At 46.0% G+C, this 15,941-nt stretch overlaps 1 protein-coding gene across 4 annotated transcripts in view; it reads right to left on the bottom strand.

Moving 5' to 3' along the window:
- The window catches only part of DCC (DCC netrin 1 receptor), a 939,742-nt gene that overhangs the window by 355,623 nt on the left and 568,178 nt on the right, over positions 1–15,941 (bottom strand). For all 4 annotated transcript variants that reach the window (XM_077346794.1, XM_077346795.1, XM_077346796.1 and 1 more), the window contains exon 7: positions 11,920–12,040. In XM_077346794.1, the coding sequence (XP_077202909.1) occupies positions 11,920–12,040 (121 nt within the window). The remainder of the gene's footprint in view (positions 1–11,919; positions 12,041–15,941) is intronic.

Genomic DNA, 15,941 nt, shown 5'->3' with positions numbered 1-15,941 from the left:
GGTGCAGGCAAGGCACCTGTTTTACTGGTATTTTTCAGACTGGCATTTTAAATTATTTGTGCCTGATAAGAAGAGTGACGAAGATGATCTGGGGCCAAGGGACCAAGCCCTATGAAGATAGGTTGAGGGACTTGGGAATGTTCAGCCTGGAGAAAAGGAGGTTGAGAGGGGACATGATAACCCTCTTTAAGTATCTGAAAGGTTGTCACTTGGAGGAGGGCAGGATGCTGTTTCTGTTGGCTGCAGAGGAGAGGACACGCAGTAATGGGTTTAAACTTCAAGTACAACGATATAGGCTAGATATCAGGAAAAATATTTTCACAGTCAGAGTAGTTCAGCAGTGGAATAGGCTGCCTAAGGAGGTGGTGAGCTCCCCCTCACTGGCAGTCTTCAAGCAAAGCTTGGATACACACTTTTCTTGGATGCTTTAGGATGCTTAGGGCTGATCCTGCGTTGAGCAGGGGGTTGGACTAGATGGCCTGTGTGGCCCCTTCCAACTCTATGATTCTATGATTCTATGATTCTAAGAAGTTGACTAAAAGAAGAGTTGATTTTTATACCCTGCTTTTCTTTACCTGAAGGAGTCTCAAAGCCGTTTACAGTCAACTTCATCTCCCCTGTGAGGGAGGTAAGGCTGAGAGAGCTCTGAGAGAACTGCTGTATGAGAACAGCTGTAACAGAACTGGGACTGGCCCAAGGCCACCCAGCTGGCTGCATGCGGAGGAGTGGGGAATCAAACTCAGCTCTCCAGTTTAGACACCACTGCTTTGAACCATCATACCAAGCTGCCTGCAAACCTACATAAATACATGCAAATGTAAAATCTCCGTTTCAATTGCAGCAGAGAGCAAATCGACCATCACCACTGCTCCAAAAGTTAATAAATGCAATGTGATCCCTGCTTTGTTTACTAGCACTGTTTCTTTGGGGAAAGTTTAATAGGACAACTTAACTGTGGGAGTTGTCATCCCCCACACGCTGCCGGAATTCAGCACTGTCATGTCACCAAAAAGGCAAATGGATGTCAAGCAATATTTCCATTTTTTAAAAGATATCCTTTAATTTTATTCCACTGCCAAGACTAACCATTACTGGTTTTACACATAACTAACATCTGTCGTGGCCCCAAAATGCAGATGAAAATATCCACAAGGGGGCCATCTAGAGCTAAGGTAGAGAGTGTGTGTCCATGTGTGTATGTATGAAATTAAGCATGGACATGTATATGTATATGTATATGTGTATACACACACACACATATATCCGTATACATACACAAACACACACACACGTCAAGGATGTCTGAGACGATCTCTCAAAGCCATGATCATCCAAAGCCATGGTCATCCATATTGCGTTGCTGATGCCACCTAGAACAACTTTACCAAATTGTCTGCAGCTTTCTTTGCAGCTGTGCAACACAGTTCAGAGAGTAGCCTGTCAGTCTGCAATGAACGAGATAGGCAAGGAGTCTTCTTAGAGTAGCATCAAACAGCTGGCCTTGTTTGGAAGTCAGTAGCGCTGCAGGAGATGTCAACTTGGACCTTGGCCTCCTCCTTCCCCTTTTGCACTTCAGCCTGGGCATCTGCTTCTTTCACCGCTGAAGTCTCCTGTTGGGTAATCCCGCCCCCCTGCTCAGTCCCCAAGAATGGGGAGCAGAGCGGTAGTTAGATTCTATATTTTGGGTTAAAGGTAAAAGGTAAAGGTATCCCCTGTGCAAGCACCGAGTCATGTCTGACCCTTGGGGTGACGCCCTCCAGCGTTTTCATGGCAGACTCAATACGGGGTGGTTTGCCAGTGCCTTCCCCAGTCATGACCGCTTACCCCCCAGCAAGCTGGGTACTCATTTTACCGACCTCGGAAGGATGGAAGGCTGAGTCAACCTTGAGCCGGCTGCTGGGATTGAACTCCCAGCCTCATGGGCAAAGCTTTCAGACGGCTGCCTTACCACTCTGCGCCACAAGAGGCCCTTTTCATATTTTGGGTTACACTGCCCAAATTGAGATTACTTAGTTTGTAGACTGGTCAAAATTAGTCACTAGTAGAAATGGGCATGGACCAGCTGATGAGTCAAAGATCATCATAAATTTTGGCCTGCTCAGGGTTTTTGGAACTGAAGAATCACAAATTTTGTCACCTTTTGTAGTGGTTCATGAAGCGGTAACCCCTTGCTTTCTGCTCCTCATGAGAAACAGCTGAGCAGCTGGGAGCTCCTTACTATTCAGCTGTTTGGGCTCTCAGCTCGCAGTGGCTTTTCACCAGAGTGGGAAGAAGGCTTTAAATGGATTGTCTAGATCAGGGGTAGTCAACCTGTGGTCCTCCAGATGTCCATGGACTACAATTCCCATGAGCCCCTGCCAGCAAACGCTGGTCTAGATCACTGCTTCTTTCTGATTCCTGCATCTATCTGCCAGGAGGAGAAAAGAGGGGGTTAAAAAGCCCTGCTTTCTGTTCACTGGGGAAAACTGTGGGGAGCAGAAAGGAAGGTTTAAATGTATCTGCAGTCTGTAGAACATCTGTTTCTGTGCTTTCTACAAGCCCTGATTAAAGCGACTGCAGTATCTTTCAACAGGGTTTGCAGGGCCGCAAACCGCATGAACCGATTCGGTTCGCAAACGAACCCAATTCAGATTGCAGTTCGGCCACAAAGCACACACACTGAACCAAATTGTATTTCCCCAGTTTGTGCCCATCCCTGCTCAAAGACCACAACCGCCTGGCTCTATAGCACAGATGAGCACTCCACAGGTGGGAAGCTATTTGTTTCCTAGCTACGTACCCGACCAACTTCAGTGGGGAACACCGAGATCAGGAGCTCACCTTATATGTAATTGAGGGCGTTCAAGCAAGGTAAGGTCACTTGGCAATCATGTTTCAACTGAGTTCTCAGCATGTTTGGAAGAGGTCATTCTAGGAAGCAATTTCTTGCCTCCAGGTGACCGGGGAAGTGCTACAAAGACCTGTCTAAATCGAACCACAATGGGCGTTATGGAGACCAAATGAAAAGTACTCAAGAGAGAACCTCACATTCTTCCCAAGGACTTAAAAAGCAACTTTTGCAGCAGGGCAACGTGAGGACCAAAGTTTCATCCAAATAAGCATTTGGCTTATTTGCATTTTTAAAGCATTTTTGTTACCAATGCAGCAGAGGCTACAGGATGCTAAACTAAAGGGAGCCGTAAAAATATACACAAGCAATCATTCTGGGTTAACATAATCACAGTTATTATTGGTGCTTACATGGACTCATAAGGACACAGCACACTGACTATGCATGCTAAAATATGGGTAATCAAACCCCATGCAACGGTGCATAAAGAGATTATAGCAGGGAGTCACGAAGCCAACACCCCCCTCCCATACAGCACCACACGGTTTATTGCGTTCAGTTGCTGTATATTTAGTTAGGTCAGGCTTCCTTAGAACTCTGCTCTTAGAACTCATTGGGGGGCATCAGAGGAGATATATAACTAGAATAGAAAGGCTAGGAATGTCCTGATGACTTTCAAATTATCTCCTCCAGTGTTCTGATTGACTCAACAAGAGACACCCTGCTTTCATTCATTCATTCATTCATTCATTCATTCATTCATTCATTCATTCATTCATTCATTCATTCATTCATTCATTCATTCATTCATTCATTCATTCATTCATTCACAGCCCGTTTTTACAATGGGCTTTGAAACTAGTACCTTGAATAAAACTTTGTTGGTCTTAAAGGTGCCGAGGGGCTCAAAAGCTTTGTTTTTGCTGCTTCAGATCCACACGGCTACCTGCTTGACACGGTTTGTGTGTTACCAAAGTATAAATCGGGAAGACCAAAGTTCAAACCCTTGAGGCTCCTTGAGTCAATCACACACTCCCAATACAACCTACCTTACACGGCTGTTGCAAAGACAAAACAGCGCAGAGGGAAACTATGTAAACTGCTTTGGGAACCTCATTGGGAAGCACCTTGATGATTCAAGAACATAAGAAAAACTGTGCTGGGTCAGGCCAAAAGTCCATCCACTCTAACACTCTATGTCAGACAACAGCCAAAACCCAGAGGTCATCAGGAGAGCCACCAGTGGGGCCAGAACTCTAGAAGCACCAAGGATACAGAGCATCCCTGCCCCAGACAGCTGGCTTTATGCTGTATACAAATAAAACCAGTCAATCAATCATTCATAGCCCCAGGCAAAGTCTTCCATCTATGTTGTTGTCATTAGGTGCGAGGTCGTTTCCGACCCATCGCGACCCCATGGACAATAATCCTCCAGGCCTTCCTGTCCTCTACCATTCCACAGAGTCCATTTAAGCTCACACTGACTGCTTCAGTGACTCCATCCAGCCACCTCATTCTTTGTCATCCCCTTCTTCTTTTGCCCTTCCATCTATACCTTGTGGCTAATAGCCACTCATTGACCTCTGTTCTATATCTTTATCCAGTCTCCTCTTGAAGCTCCCTCTTGTGGCCACCACTTGCCGCAGCAGTGAATTCCACATATTAATTGCTCTTTGAGTGAAGAAGTAAACTTCTCTGTACCAGTGCTAGGAGGGGTTCACCTTTCTGCTCTGCTTTCAAGCATATGGGTGGCTTTTGTTTAGTACAGGATGTAGGACTAGATGTGCCACTAACCGGATAATACCATGGTTGCTATTATGCAAGTCTATTGCACTGAATAGGGAAGGAGAAGTGGTCACTGGTGAGGTTCCAGTGGTAATTACCCAGCACATATCTGGGGATTCCTTTGTTTAAGTGGGGCTCCCACCCGCTTCTTGCGTCTTCAGGAAGAATAGATCTGTATGTGTGCTTTGCAGAAGCAAGCAAGCAGCTATGAGGCTTAGCTCTCCCCATTTGCTGATATGTGGCATGTAATCTGCTTGCAGCCTAGTCACAAGAGCCTTGCAGTGTGCTGATTTTGTAACTACTCTCTAAGCTTTTGTGCTCTGCTTCAGTGAGGAGACAGAAGCAGATGAATATGATATATTCTGTAAATAATCTTTCCCAGTAAAGATTACTCTGTTTCAGACCTCAAAACGCTGTAAGTACCTCATCCACAGAGGTAACTAATAACTGCATACTTTCAAAATGTTCTGTTACTCTGCAGCTCTTTCTCTGGAGGGACTCAGGACAAAGTCTAGTCCAAAAGTCCCAATACATCTGGGTGGCTATTGTATAGTACAGGACGTTGGACTAGATGTACCATTAGTCTAATCCAGCACAGCTGCTATTAAGCAAGCCTTTTGTACTGAGCAGGGAAGGACAAGGACTAAGATATTTTATAAATAAAGGGAAACTGAGGAATTCACAACCGGACTGGACAATTTGTTTTGCCCCGTGACCCTGAAGTCAAACCTGCTGGTTCCATTTCTGTACAAAACAACAATAGCAAAAATACTGCTACTATTGATGATGATGATGATGATGATGATACAAGTGGAAGCAACTTATTTCTGGATAAAGGCATAGTACTGTGCCATGGTAAAATTGTCTCCACCGTGCTTAGAAGAAGAAGAAGAAGAAGAAGAAGAAGAAGAAGAAGAAGAAGAAGAAGAAGAAGAAGAAGAAGAAGAAGAAGAGTTGGTTTTTATATGCCGCTTTTCCCTACCCAAAGGAGGCTCAAAGCGGCTTACAGTCACCTTCCCATTCCTCTCCCTACAACAAAGGGGAGAAGATAGTCCATTGTCCTTATATAATGTCTTTTGGGAAAATAACAGCCCAAACGGATTGCTTCCACTCTCCCCAATTAGCCCCTGTCTTCTCAAGACATGGATCAGACAACTTTCACATTCATTAAACTCTAAATCAGCATTTCTCAACATTTTTGCCCTGAAACATCCTTCAGGCTTTGAGAAACCCCAGAAGTGGCACCATCGTGCAGAACATAGCTGGGAAGCAGAGCTGCGGACACGCCCACCTGGGGCTCCTCCCCTTCCCACCCCCTCCACGCCCATCATCGGGAAAGGAGGCTGGATCGACATGACCATATATGGTTGAATCACCCAATAAACGTTTAACAATTTTTTAAAAATATATATATAAAACATTAACTCCCACCCATTCGGGAGACCTTTCCAGGGCTGTCAAGAAACCCCGTGGATTTGCAAAACCTTGGGGGAGAAAGCCTGCTCCGAGGGGAAGGGGTTGGTATTGTACGTCTCTTCTGTTTCACATCTGGAGCTGTTCAGTATTAGGGATCACGTTGGATGCAAATGATGCTCCTTGAGCAGTAAAACAGTGACCCACAAGCCCCTTGCAGCAGGGCTGTCTGAAGAGGCCCATCTGACACACAATGAATTTAATCGCCAGCTGGCTTTTCGCAAACCGCAGGATAAATCTAGCTGGGACGAAGCGTAAAGCCGGCCCTCGTCTCCATCTCCCGACAGCCCTCTCATTTCCATGGAAACTCCATCCCGGGGCGACTTCTGCATTAAAAAGGCCACCGGAAAGGACAACCCGAAATGCACATTCCAAAGAACTGTTTTATTCCCGCCAATATTTAACACCTGCTAGCCTGAACTCGCTCTGGTCCAACATATTTCACAGGCGGGTCGGGATTGATCCGTCTGGAGCCTCTCCCACGCAAGCCGTGTTTAAATGAGGGAAGATTTTTGCTTGTGCTTTCAAAAAGTGCTTGCAAATGCTGACATACTTGCTGCGTGACGCGCAGTAATGGGTTTAAACTACAAGTACAACGATATGAGCCTCTTGTGGCGCAGAGTGGTAAGGCAGCCACCTGAAAGCTTTGCCCATGAGGCTGGGAGTTCAATCCCAGCAGCCGGCTCAAGGCTGACTCAGCCTTCCATCCTTCTGAGGTCGGTAAAATGAGTACCCAGCTTGCTGGGGGGTAAACGGTAATGACTGGGGAAGGCACTGGCAAACCACCCCGTATTGAGTCTGCCATGAAAACGCTAGAGGGCGTCACCCCAAGGGTCAGGCATGACTCGGTGCTTGCACAGGGGATACTTTTACCTTTTACAACGATATAGGCTAGATATCAGGAAAAAGTTTTTCACAGTCAGAGTAGTTCAGCAGTGGAATAGGCTGCCTAAGGAGGTGGTGAGCTCCCCCTCACTGGCAGTCTTCAAGCAAAGGTTGGATGCACACTTTTCTTGGATGCTTTAGGATGCTTTGGGTTGATTCTGCGTTGAGCAGGGGGTTGGACTAGATGGCCTGTATGGCCCCTTCCCACTCTAGGATTCTATGATGCTCCCCCCCTCCCCCGCCTCTACAACTTTGGAGCTGTACGGCGCAATCCTTTTTGTTATATGTGGCTTCCTTAATCTTGCCATTTGTAAACCAGCTATTGAAAACGGTGCCCAGAGCCATTGATGATTAATGTTTTTCTTGCCTGTCCGGATCTGTTGATGCACCCTCAAGCTAAGGTTCTAGCAAGCAAGGAGAAGTATCTGTGAAATATCGTTGACAATTATCCAAGTGTTTATGCATCGGAAAGTGAAGCAAAAGTTTATTCTAGATTTGCCGTGGTGGGGTTTCTTCCCCCCTCCGGTACGCTGAAATCATTTTAGCTAAAGAACAAAAACACACTTCCTCAGACTCTAACTTAGGCTTTCTCAGCCAGGGTTTTGTGAAACCCTGGGGTTTCTTTATGGCCCTGGAACGGTTTTCCAAATGGGTGGGATTTAATTATTTTTCAATATATATTTTGAGTTTTGTTAAACATTGATCGGGTGATATGATCATACATGGTCATGTCAACCCAGGCCCCCTACCCAAATGGCCAAGGATGGGCCTGGAAGGAGTGGAAGGGGAGGGGCCCTGGGTGGGCATGGACCCAGCTGTGCTTCCCAACCATATTCTGCACCATCCCACCACTTCTGGGGTTTCTCATAGCCTAGAGAGTGTTTCAGGGGTTACTCAATAGTAAAAAAAAGTTGTGAAAGGCTGTTCTATATCTGAAAAGCAAAAGCAGAAGATCTAGAGATGAATCAAATGATTGTTTGCTCGCCTCTTGAGACCACACACTTTCTTTTTTTAAAATATCTGGTTGGTTCTTTGACTGTTCCTCAACATTGGGCAAGATTATTGCTGCCAGTTTGGCGTAAAGAACCAGCGTGGTGTAGTGGTTAAGAGCAGTGGCCTCTCATCTGGAGAGCTGGGCTTGATTCCCCGCTCCTCCTCCACAAGCACCCACCTCGGTGACCTTGGACCAGTCCCAGCTTTCTCAGAGCTCTCTCAGCCTCACCTCCCTCACCTTCCTTGCTGCAGGGAGATGGTAAGCCAATGGTAAGCCGCTTTGAGACTCCTTCGGGTAGTCAAAACTGGGGTACAAAAGCCAACTCCTCTTCTTCTAGCACCTGAGGTGAGCTCCCCCTCACTGGCAGTCTTCAAGCAAAGGTTGGAGACACACTTTCCTTGGATGCTTTAGGATGCTTTGGGCTGATCCTGCATTGAGCAGGGGGTTGGACTAGATGGCCTGTGTGGCCCCTTCCAACTCTATGATTCTATGATTCTGTTTCTATCTACCTGATGCACTGTTTCTTTCGAGCGCTGCTTTCCCTTTCCTCCTCCTGCCCTTTCATTGGCCGTAATCACTGTGAAATGGCCGGCTGACCACCTCTCTGAAGGCTACTCTGGGAGTTCATTAGGCTCCCATAAATATCCACCCTGACAGCACACGGCAGCTTTAATAGGTCATCGTCTGCATCTCTGAAAGACGCTGATTCTCCTAGTTGCTAGGAGTCCCTCCCTGTCTGGGGCCTGGGACAGGCTCAAATGGAACAGCGGTGGGAGTGTCGCGCTCACACCGGTAGACGGGGCCCATTTATTGACCAAGTTCTGAACGCAGAAGGGTTGCGTTGCCTCCCCCCCCCACACACACTGTGGTCCAGCCCAGCATTTAATTTGTATTTATACCGGGCTCCCCCACCATCTGTGCTGGTCACAGCTCTCTCTGAGGAATCAGAGAGGCATTGTTTGAAGATCTGATTAAATAGCCAGGGAAAAGCCATCCATCATTTATAAGCGGGGTGGGGTGAGGGAGGGGAGAGAAAAGAGACCGTTTACAATGGTGTCCCTGTAGTTCTTTAGGATTTTCGTCTTCATTGGTGCCTGCCTACCTTCTCGCCTCATGCCAAACATAATAATAGTAATAGTAATAGTAATAGTAATAGTAATAGTAATAGTAATAGTAATAGTAATAGTAATAGTAATAGTAATAGTAATAGTAATAGTAATAGTAATAGTAATAGTAATAGTAATAGTAATAGTAATAGTAATAGTAATAGTAATAGTACCACCAGGCCTAAAGAACAGAATTTACTCACAGTGCTCAAACACTGAGGTAGAGAGTGCAATGGATTATACAGGTTCCTTTAGGCTGCCCTCGGCGACGAATTAAAAGAGATTACAAGGAAAAGACGGCCTCCGCCCCTTTTCCTCTCAGCTGGCAGCTGAAGGAGTCTGAGCCAAATATGAAAAATGTGGTTTTTTTATTTTTCTTTCGTTTGTGCTCCAAACCGCTCATAGGCAGATGAAAGAGAGCGTAATCCCATGTCTTAAGCGGGAACATAAGAACATAAAATGACCTGTGTCGGATCGCGACAATGGCCCATCCAGTCCAAGGCTCTGTAGCATTAAGTGGCCATCAGGAAGTCCACCGATGGGTCCAGAACTCCAGAAACCATCCTACTGTTGCCCCCAAATCCTCAGAATTCAGACCATCGCTGTCCTAGACGGAGGGTTCCATCTATACTTTGTGGCTAAGTGATATTGATGGACCTCATGCTTAACCAGTCTCCTCTTGTCTATGTAGCCATGGCCACTTCCTGCAGCAGTGAGTTCCCCATGTTAACTACTCTTTGGGTGTAGAAGTACTGCCTTTTATCTGTTGTCAGCTGACTGCTCATTAATTCCATTGAGTTCTCACAAGTTCTTGTACTGCGAGAAAGGGAGAGAAGGACTTCTTTCTCTTTCTCCAACTTCTTTATCCCCTGCATAATTTTGTAAAGGGTTGTGAGGGGTTAATTCTTCACATAGCCAGAGTGCCTTGAGTGATAGGCTGTTCCAAGAGATCTGATTGGTTGGCATCTGATGCTGAGCAGCACTGAGCCAGATTTGTGCCTAGACTGAGTTTCAGGATCCATCCCTGACTGAGAGAAGTTTAACACAGACAACAGGACTGAGGAAAGTCAGCAAGGATGAGTGGGTAGTTTGATGGAGACCCACATTTGGATCAAAGACAGGGGATACATTTTCTAGTGAAAGGAGAATTTCCCGACCCAGTCAAACAGGGAGCTCACAGAGATTCTGGGTCTGGTGTTGTTAGAAACTGATTTTAGGGACCTTAAGAGTCCGTGAATAACTCAAAATGAGTCCTGGTGTTTCAAAAGAAAGGGGTTTGGGTACTGGAAAGAGTCTACCAGCCTTCTGGAAACCAGAAGAGTCACAAAATACTCAAAGAAAATGTACTGGAATGTTTGGGAAACACCGGAACAAGAGCCTCTCAATATAAATATTTTAATAACTGTGAAGAAACTCATTAACCTGAAACCTAAGAACTAGGTTCCACACATTGAGTTACCTCAGAGATTTTGCCTGACCTTTCCCCTCTATGTTAAATAAAATATTTTGTTATTTTTGAATTTCAAAACTCCTCAAGTGCCGTTTAAGTCCTTGAAGTTAAAGGAGGTTCCTGCTCTTCTCCTCAGGTTACAGGGCTGAGATAGGGTGGGACAGCCAGAGTTCTTCAGCAAAGAAGAAAATAAGTTATAAGGGTGCCTCAGTCAGTAAAGGGAAAGAGAAACGGAGAAAATCTCTGAGGGAAGCAAGTGGATGGTGGGGCATCCATAAAAAAAAGGTTTCATGGACTGCCAAAGAGACAAATGACTGAGTTCTAGATCAAATCAAGCCTGAACTCTCTTTAGAAACGAAAATGACTCAACTGAGGCTATCGTCCTCTGATCTCATGAAGAGAAGACAAGAAACATGGATAAAGGCAGCCAAGAGAGGAAAAGTTGGAAGCAGCAGGAAAAGAGGAAAGCCCAACATGAGATAGATTGATTCAATCACGGAAGTCACAGTCCTCAGGCTATCCGAAAAAAATTCATTCATAAGTGGGAAGTGACTGGATGGCCCTTAAAATACCCACACCCACACATAGATATGTCAAAAAACTTTCTATCCAGCCTTGCAGCTGAGTGAGCAAAATGGCTTTTACCATTCCCATTAAAATAAATTCCCTCCCTTCAAAGCTCTCCAAAGACGGTGGGGGAGGGCGAAATACTTTCCTTTACTCCCCCCCCTGCTCCAATATTTTGGGTGAATCATCTTCAAAGCTCACAAAACCTTTATTTATAATTCCTTAAGAGAGCCTTATTCACATTCCATTTCCTACAGTCATGCAAAGTCCTTTAATTGAGAGGGAGAGAGGAAGGGTGCCCACAGGTGCTAATGAATTTCCTGGTAGGATGGTCAGCAGGAATGTCCCATCATGCCCATCCCTGGTCCTTTCTCCTCCAGAAACACACACACCTACCAAAGTGCTCCAGCCACTGATGATGGCATGACCTATGTTGGACTACTCCGAAGTCACACATCACTCTAACGTAGAGATCAGCAAAACCACCCATAATCCACAAAGTACAATGTGGGATCCAATACGGAGGCGGTGCTGGAACCTGACTCCTTTCAGTAGCTTAGAAGGGGAGAAGATTCTTGCGAACGGTCTCTGCATCCCTAATGAGACCATCTCAGTAGCTTTCAAGGACACACTCGAGCATGTTCCTCCCCCAGTGGAAACAGATGACAGCTGAGGATGAGCGATTACCTGCCGGCTTGGCTATAAACCAACCAACGCAATGGCACGGATGAAAGCAAAAGGTCAGAGGCTGGCGCAGGTCACCTGGTTCAAGGCTCTGCTAATCGTATTAATTAAAACAGGAATGCCTGAGCGTCCTTTGGCACCTTACCGGGCTCGGGGATGATTAGCTGTGCACCAGTTTGCGCGTTCCCAGCATCGTTTTCAGCCACGCACTGATAGAAACCTTCATCTGACTTTACCAAGCCGAGGATCCGCAGGTTGCTACCACCCTAGAGAGGGCGAAAGAGAAAGAGAAAGTCAGGATCAGAAAGAGTTACCAAGAAGAGAGTGACCCACATTACATATAGCCAAATCAGAGGAGTTCCCCTTCTCTCAACCTTTATTTTTGCATCATAAGATCGTAAGAGAAGTGAAGTTGGATCAGGCCAATGGCCCATCCAGTCCAACATCCCATGTCTCAAACTGGCCAAAACCCACAGGCCATCAGGATGTCCACCAGCCAGTCCCAAATTCCAGAAACCCTTCCACTGTGGTCCCTCCATGCACCAAGAATATAGAACATGACTCCCTAGACAGAGTGTTCCATCTAAACCTTGTGGCTAATAGCCACTCATGGACCTCTGTCCTTAAGAATATCAGAGGAGACATATTGGATTGGGTCAATGGCCCATCCGGTCCAACACTCTACATCATATAGTGACCAAACCCAAGTTCCATCATGAGGTCCACCAGAAGGGCCAGAGCTCCAGAGCCCCTGACAATGTTGTCCCCCTAAGAACCAATAACACAGAGGAACCCTGGCAGAGTGTCCCATCTGTGTCTAGTGGCTAATACCAATGGACCTCTGCATCATTTACATCAGGGGTAGTCAAACTGTGGCCCTCCAGATGTCTATGGACTACAATTCCCATGAGCCCCTGCCAGCGAATGCTGGCGGGGGCTCATGGGATTTGTAGTCCATGGACATCTGGAGGGCCACAGTTTGACTACCCCTGATTTACATGATCTCCTCTTGAAGCTGCCTATTTTTGTAAATGCCACCACTTCCAATGGCAGTGAATTCCACACGTGAATGACGTCCCCCTAAGACTGGTGTTTAGATTGTGCAAGTCTACCTTTTACTATTCTCATTAAAATAAATTCCCAATTGCTGGCTAGTATTTGTGGTGCTGTACTTAGCAGTTCTTATAGTAAAAAGGTAAAGGTATCCCCTGTGCAAGCGCCGGGTCATGTCTGACCTTTGGGTTGACGCCCTCCAGCGTTTTCATGGCAGACTCAATACAGGGTGGTTTGCCAGTGCCTTCCCCAGTCATTACCGTTTACCCCCCAGCAAGCTGGGTACTCATTTTACCGACCTCGGAAGGATGGAAGGCTGAGTCAACCTTGAGCTGGCTGCTGGGATTGAACTCCCAGCCTCATGAACAGAGCTTCAGACAGCATGTCGGCTGCCTTACCACTCTGCGCCATAGTACTAAATCAAATTCTGGCTTTCAGTGGAATCCATCCTGACAGGGACCCGGATGATGTTATTTCTGGAGTTCATTGACCTGATCCAAATGTCTGGTGGAAGAGCTCTGTCTTACAAGCCTCATAGAAGTGTCAGTTCCGACAGGGCCCTCAGCTCTTCTAGGAGCTCATTCAACCAGGTAAGGGCTTGGTGTTTGAATTATGTTTTATCCAGCGTATGTGTCCATGATATAAACTGCCCTGAGCCCTTGGGAAAGGCAGTCTAGAAACACAATAAATAAAAAAAGAATAACCTGTGAGTTTTGCATAGATGTGGGAGGCACCTCCTCCCACTGCCCCCGTGATCGAGTACTTTGATACCCAGGAAACTTCCATGTTTTAATTAATGCATTGCTTGGGGCACATTAGCAACTCTCCCTCATGGGACAGGCCAGAGAAAACTAGCAGACCAGAGCTCTACCACAGCATCCACTTTCCAAGAAAACATTGCCAGTTAGCACATACCGGCGTCCTCTCGCATCAGTCTTGGCCCCCCAGGGGATTGTGATAAACTGCACATTCGTTATAGAAGATGCTGACTCTGTGTGTTTGCTCTGCAAGAAGGATTGGGCACACAGCTAACATCTGCTGCAGAAAGGGGGAGCTTCATGCGGCCGCTTCGGTTCTGCACTCAAAGGGGTCTGCGGTGCCTAAATTTGCACGGGCACTCCATCCCGTGAGTTTCTTCTTAAGATTTCCAAGAAGGAGAAAGACTTCAAGGGTCAACCATAAGTAAGAAGACCAAGAGAACCACACACACACACACAAAAAGCCATTTCACAGCTGCTGCATTGGAGTCGGATTTCATCAGGAAGTAGTTGGCAGAATTAAAGGACGTTGTCACAGGCGGCCTTCTAAGGCACAGCTCTTGGCAGGCACAGCAAGGTTCTCCGAAGAATCATTCCGTTATCAAAGCATTTCTCCAGCGGAAGATCTCAAATGGGTAATCTGCCCTTTTCCCAATTACTTAATGGGCTTCCCCCCCTCCCCCCATTTCTTGGCATGGGAAGTTATTACTGTCTGATTGTCTTTATTATAAACAGCGATGCTAGATAGAGTTGCGTGAACTTGGAAGCTCCTACGAGGGAGTCAATTGTCTTCTCCAAGAAGAAGAAGAAGAGAAAAGCCTTGGTCCTTTATTAACTAAAACGTTTAATTTAGATAATTGTTGTCAATTTCACTTAATAGAAAAAGCATTAATTAGTAAAGGGGGCATCACATAATAAAGCTGATCTAAATGTATGATGCACAAAGCCCCACTCATCAGAGTCTTTAACTAGGGGGTGGGTGGGGGTTATTATGGCCCCAGTAGTTCCTAAGCATCAGGTAGGCACAGAGTTAAATCTATCACTTCAAGTTAGTAACTTTCACCTCACATTCTCCAAGGATTGCTCTTTCAAAATATGTTGTTCACTGCATTAAAAAACAATCCACAGAGGTTGAGTTTAAATCTGATTGAGCCTCTCACTCTAGCTAATCTAGATCAACCCTAGGGTTGATCTAGATCACGCGCAGCCAAACCAGTGGCTCTCTGGACACCCATGCGGTTCAGGGCTCATGGTACCTGTAGACCATGGACATCTGGAGAACCACAGTTGGGCCACCCCTGTTCTAGAAACAACCACAGCTGATCTAAAGCAGAGGTCTTTTTGACCTGTGACGTTTTCGGGCCTGCAGATATCTTTGGAATTCCTATAAGGGGCAATTGATGCAAGCACAAAATGGCCACCTAAAGGGGCAAAACCAACTGCAAAATGTCAGGGAGTGAGATGATGCACTATGTTGACCGTAATTTTTCAACATTTCTGGCAGGAGCTCTGTTTAACAATAAATCCACCTTGCCTCGACCAGAGCTAGAGCCTTCTCCTCCGCAGCCCTAGCCTGGTGGAATGAGCTCCCCAACAAGATCAAGGCCCTATCAGAAATGGAGCTTTTCCACCAGGCTTCTGGATAAGACTAGCAACAAAGACCCCAAATTCAACCCAACCACCAAGAAACTGCAACACCGATGCCCAAATGTCCCCTCATCTGTTAGGCCATTCTTTGTGATCTGTCACATGTTATACAGTAGTTATATTTCCTTGTTTTTAAAGATTACAAATGTTTTAATGTATTTTCCAGTATCTGTGTTCTACATACACCGCCTGAAGATGTCAAGTGAGGGGTAACATTGTTTTAAATGAACGTATTGTTAAACATTTTCTTGTATATGCGCAGGTTTGTTCAGTTGTGGCAGCTGCTGCTGAAGCAATTGGGGGGGCGCGTTTTTAATATGCCTTGTAAAAAATATAAAAATATATATTTTTAATATACCTTGTAAAAAAAAAAGAGCCTCTTGTGGTGCACAGTGGTAAGGCAGCAGAAATGCTGTCTGAAGCTGTCTGCCCATGAGGCTGGGAGTTCGATCCCAGCAGCTGGCTCAAGGTTGACTCAGCCTTCCATCCTTCCGAGGTCGGTAAAATGAGTACCCAGCTTGCTGGGGGGTAAACGGTAATGACTGGGGAAGGCACTGGCAAACCACCCCGTATTGAGTCTGCCATGAAAACGCTAGAGGGCGTCACCACAAGGGTCAGACATGACCTGGTGCTTGCACAGGGGATACCTTTACCTTTACCTTGTAAAAACATGTGGTAGACACCAGAAAAAAAAGTGTTGGGGGCTGCT

This window comes from Paroedura picta, chromosome 7, assembly GCF_049243985.1.
Source record: "Paroedura picta isolate Pp20150507F chromosome 7, Ppicta_v3.0, whole genome shotgun sequence".
NCBI classification, from domain to species: Eukaryota; Metazoa; Chordata; class Lepidosauria; order Squamata; family Gekkonidae; genus Paroedura; species Paroedura picta.
Note: the sequence above shows the minus strand (reverse complement) of the source record. Positions and strands in the feature narration are given on the sequence as shown.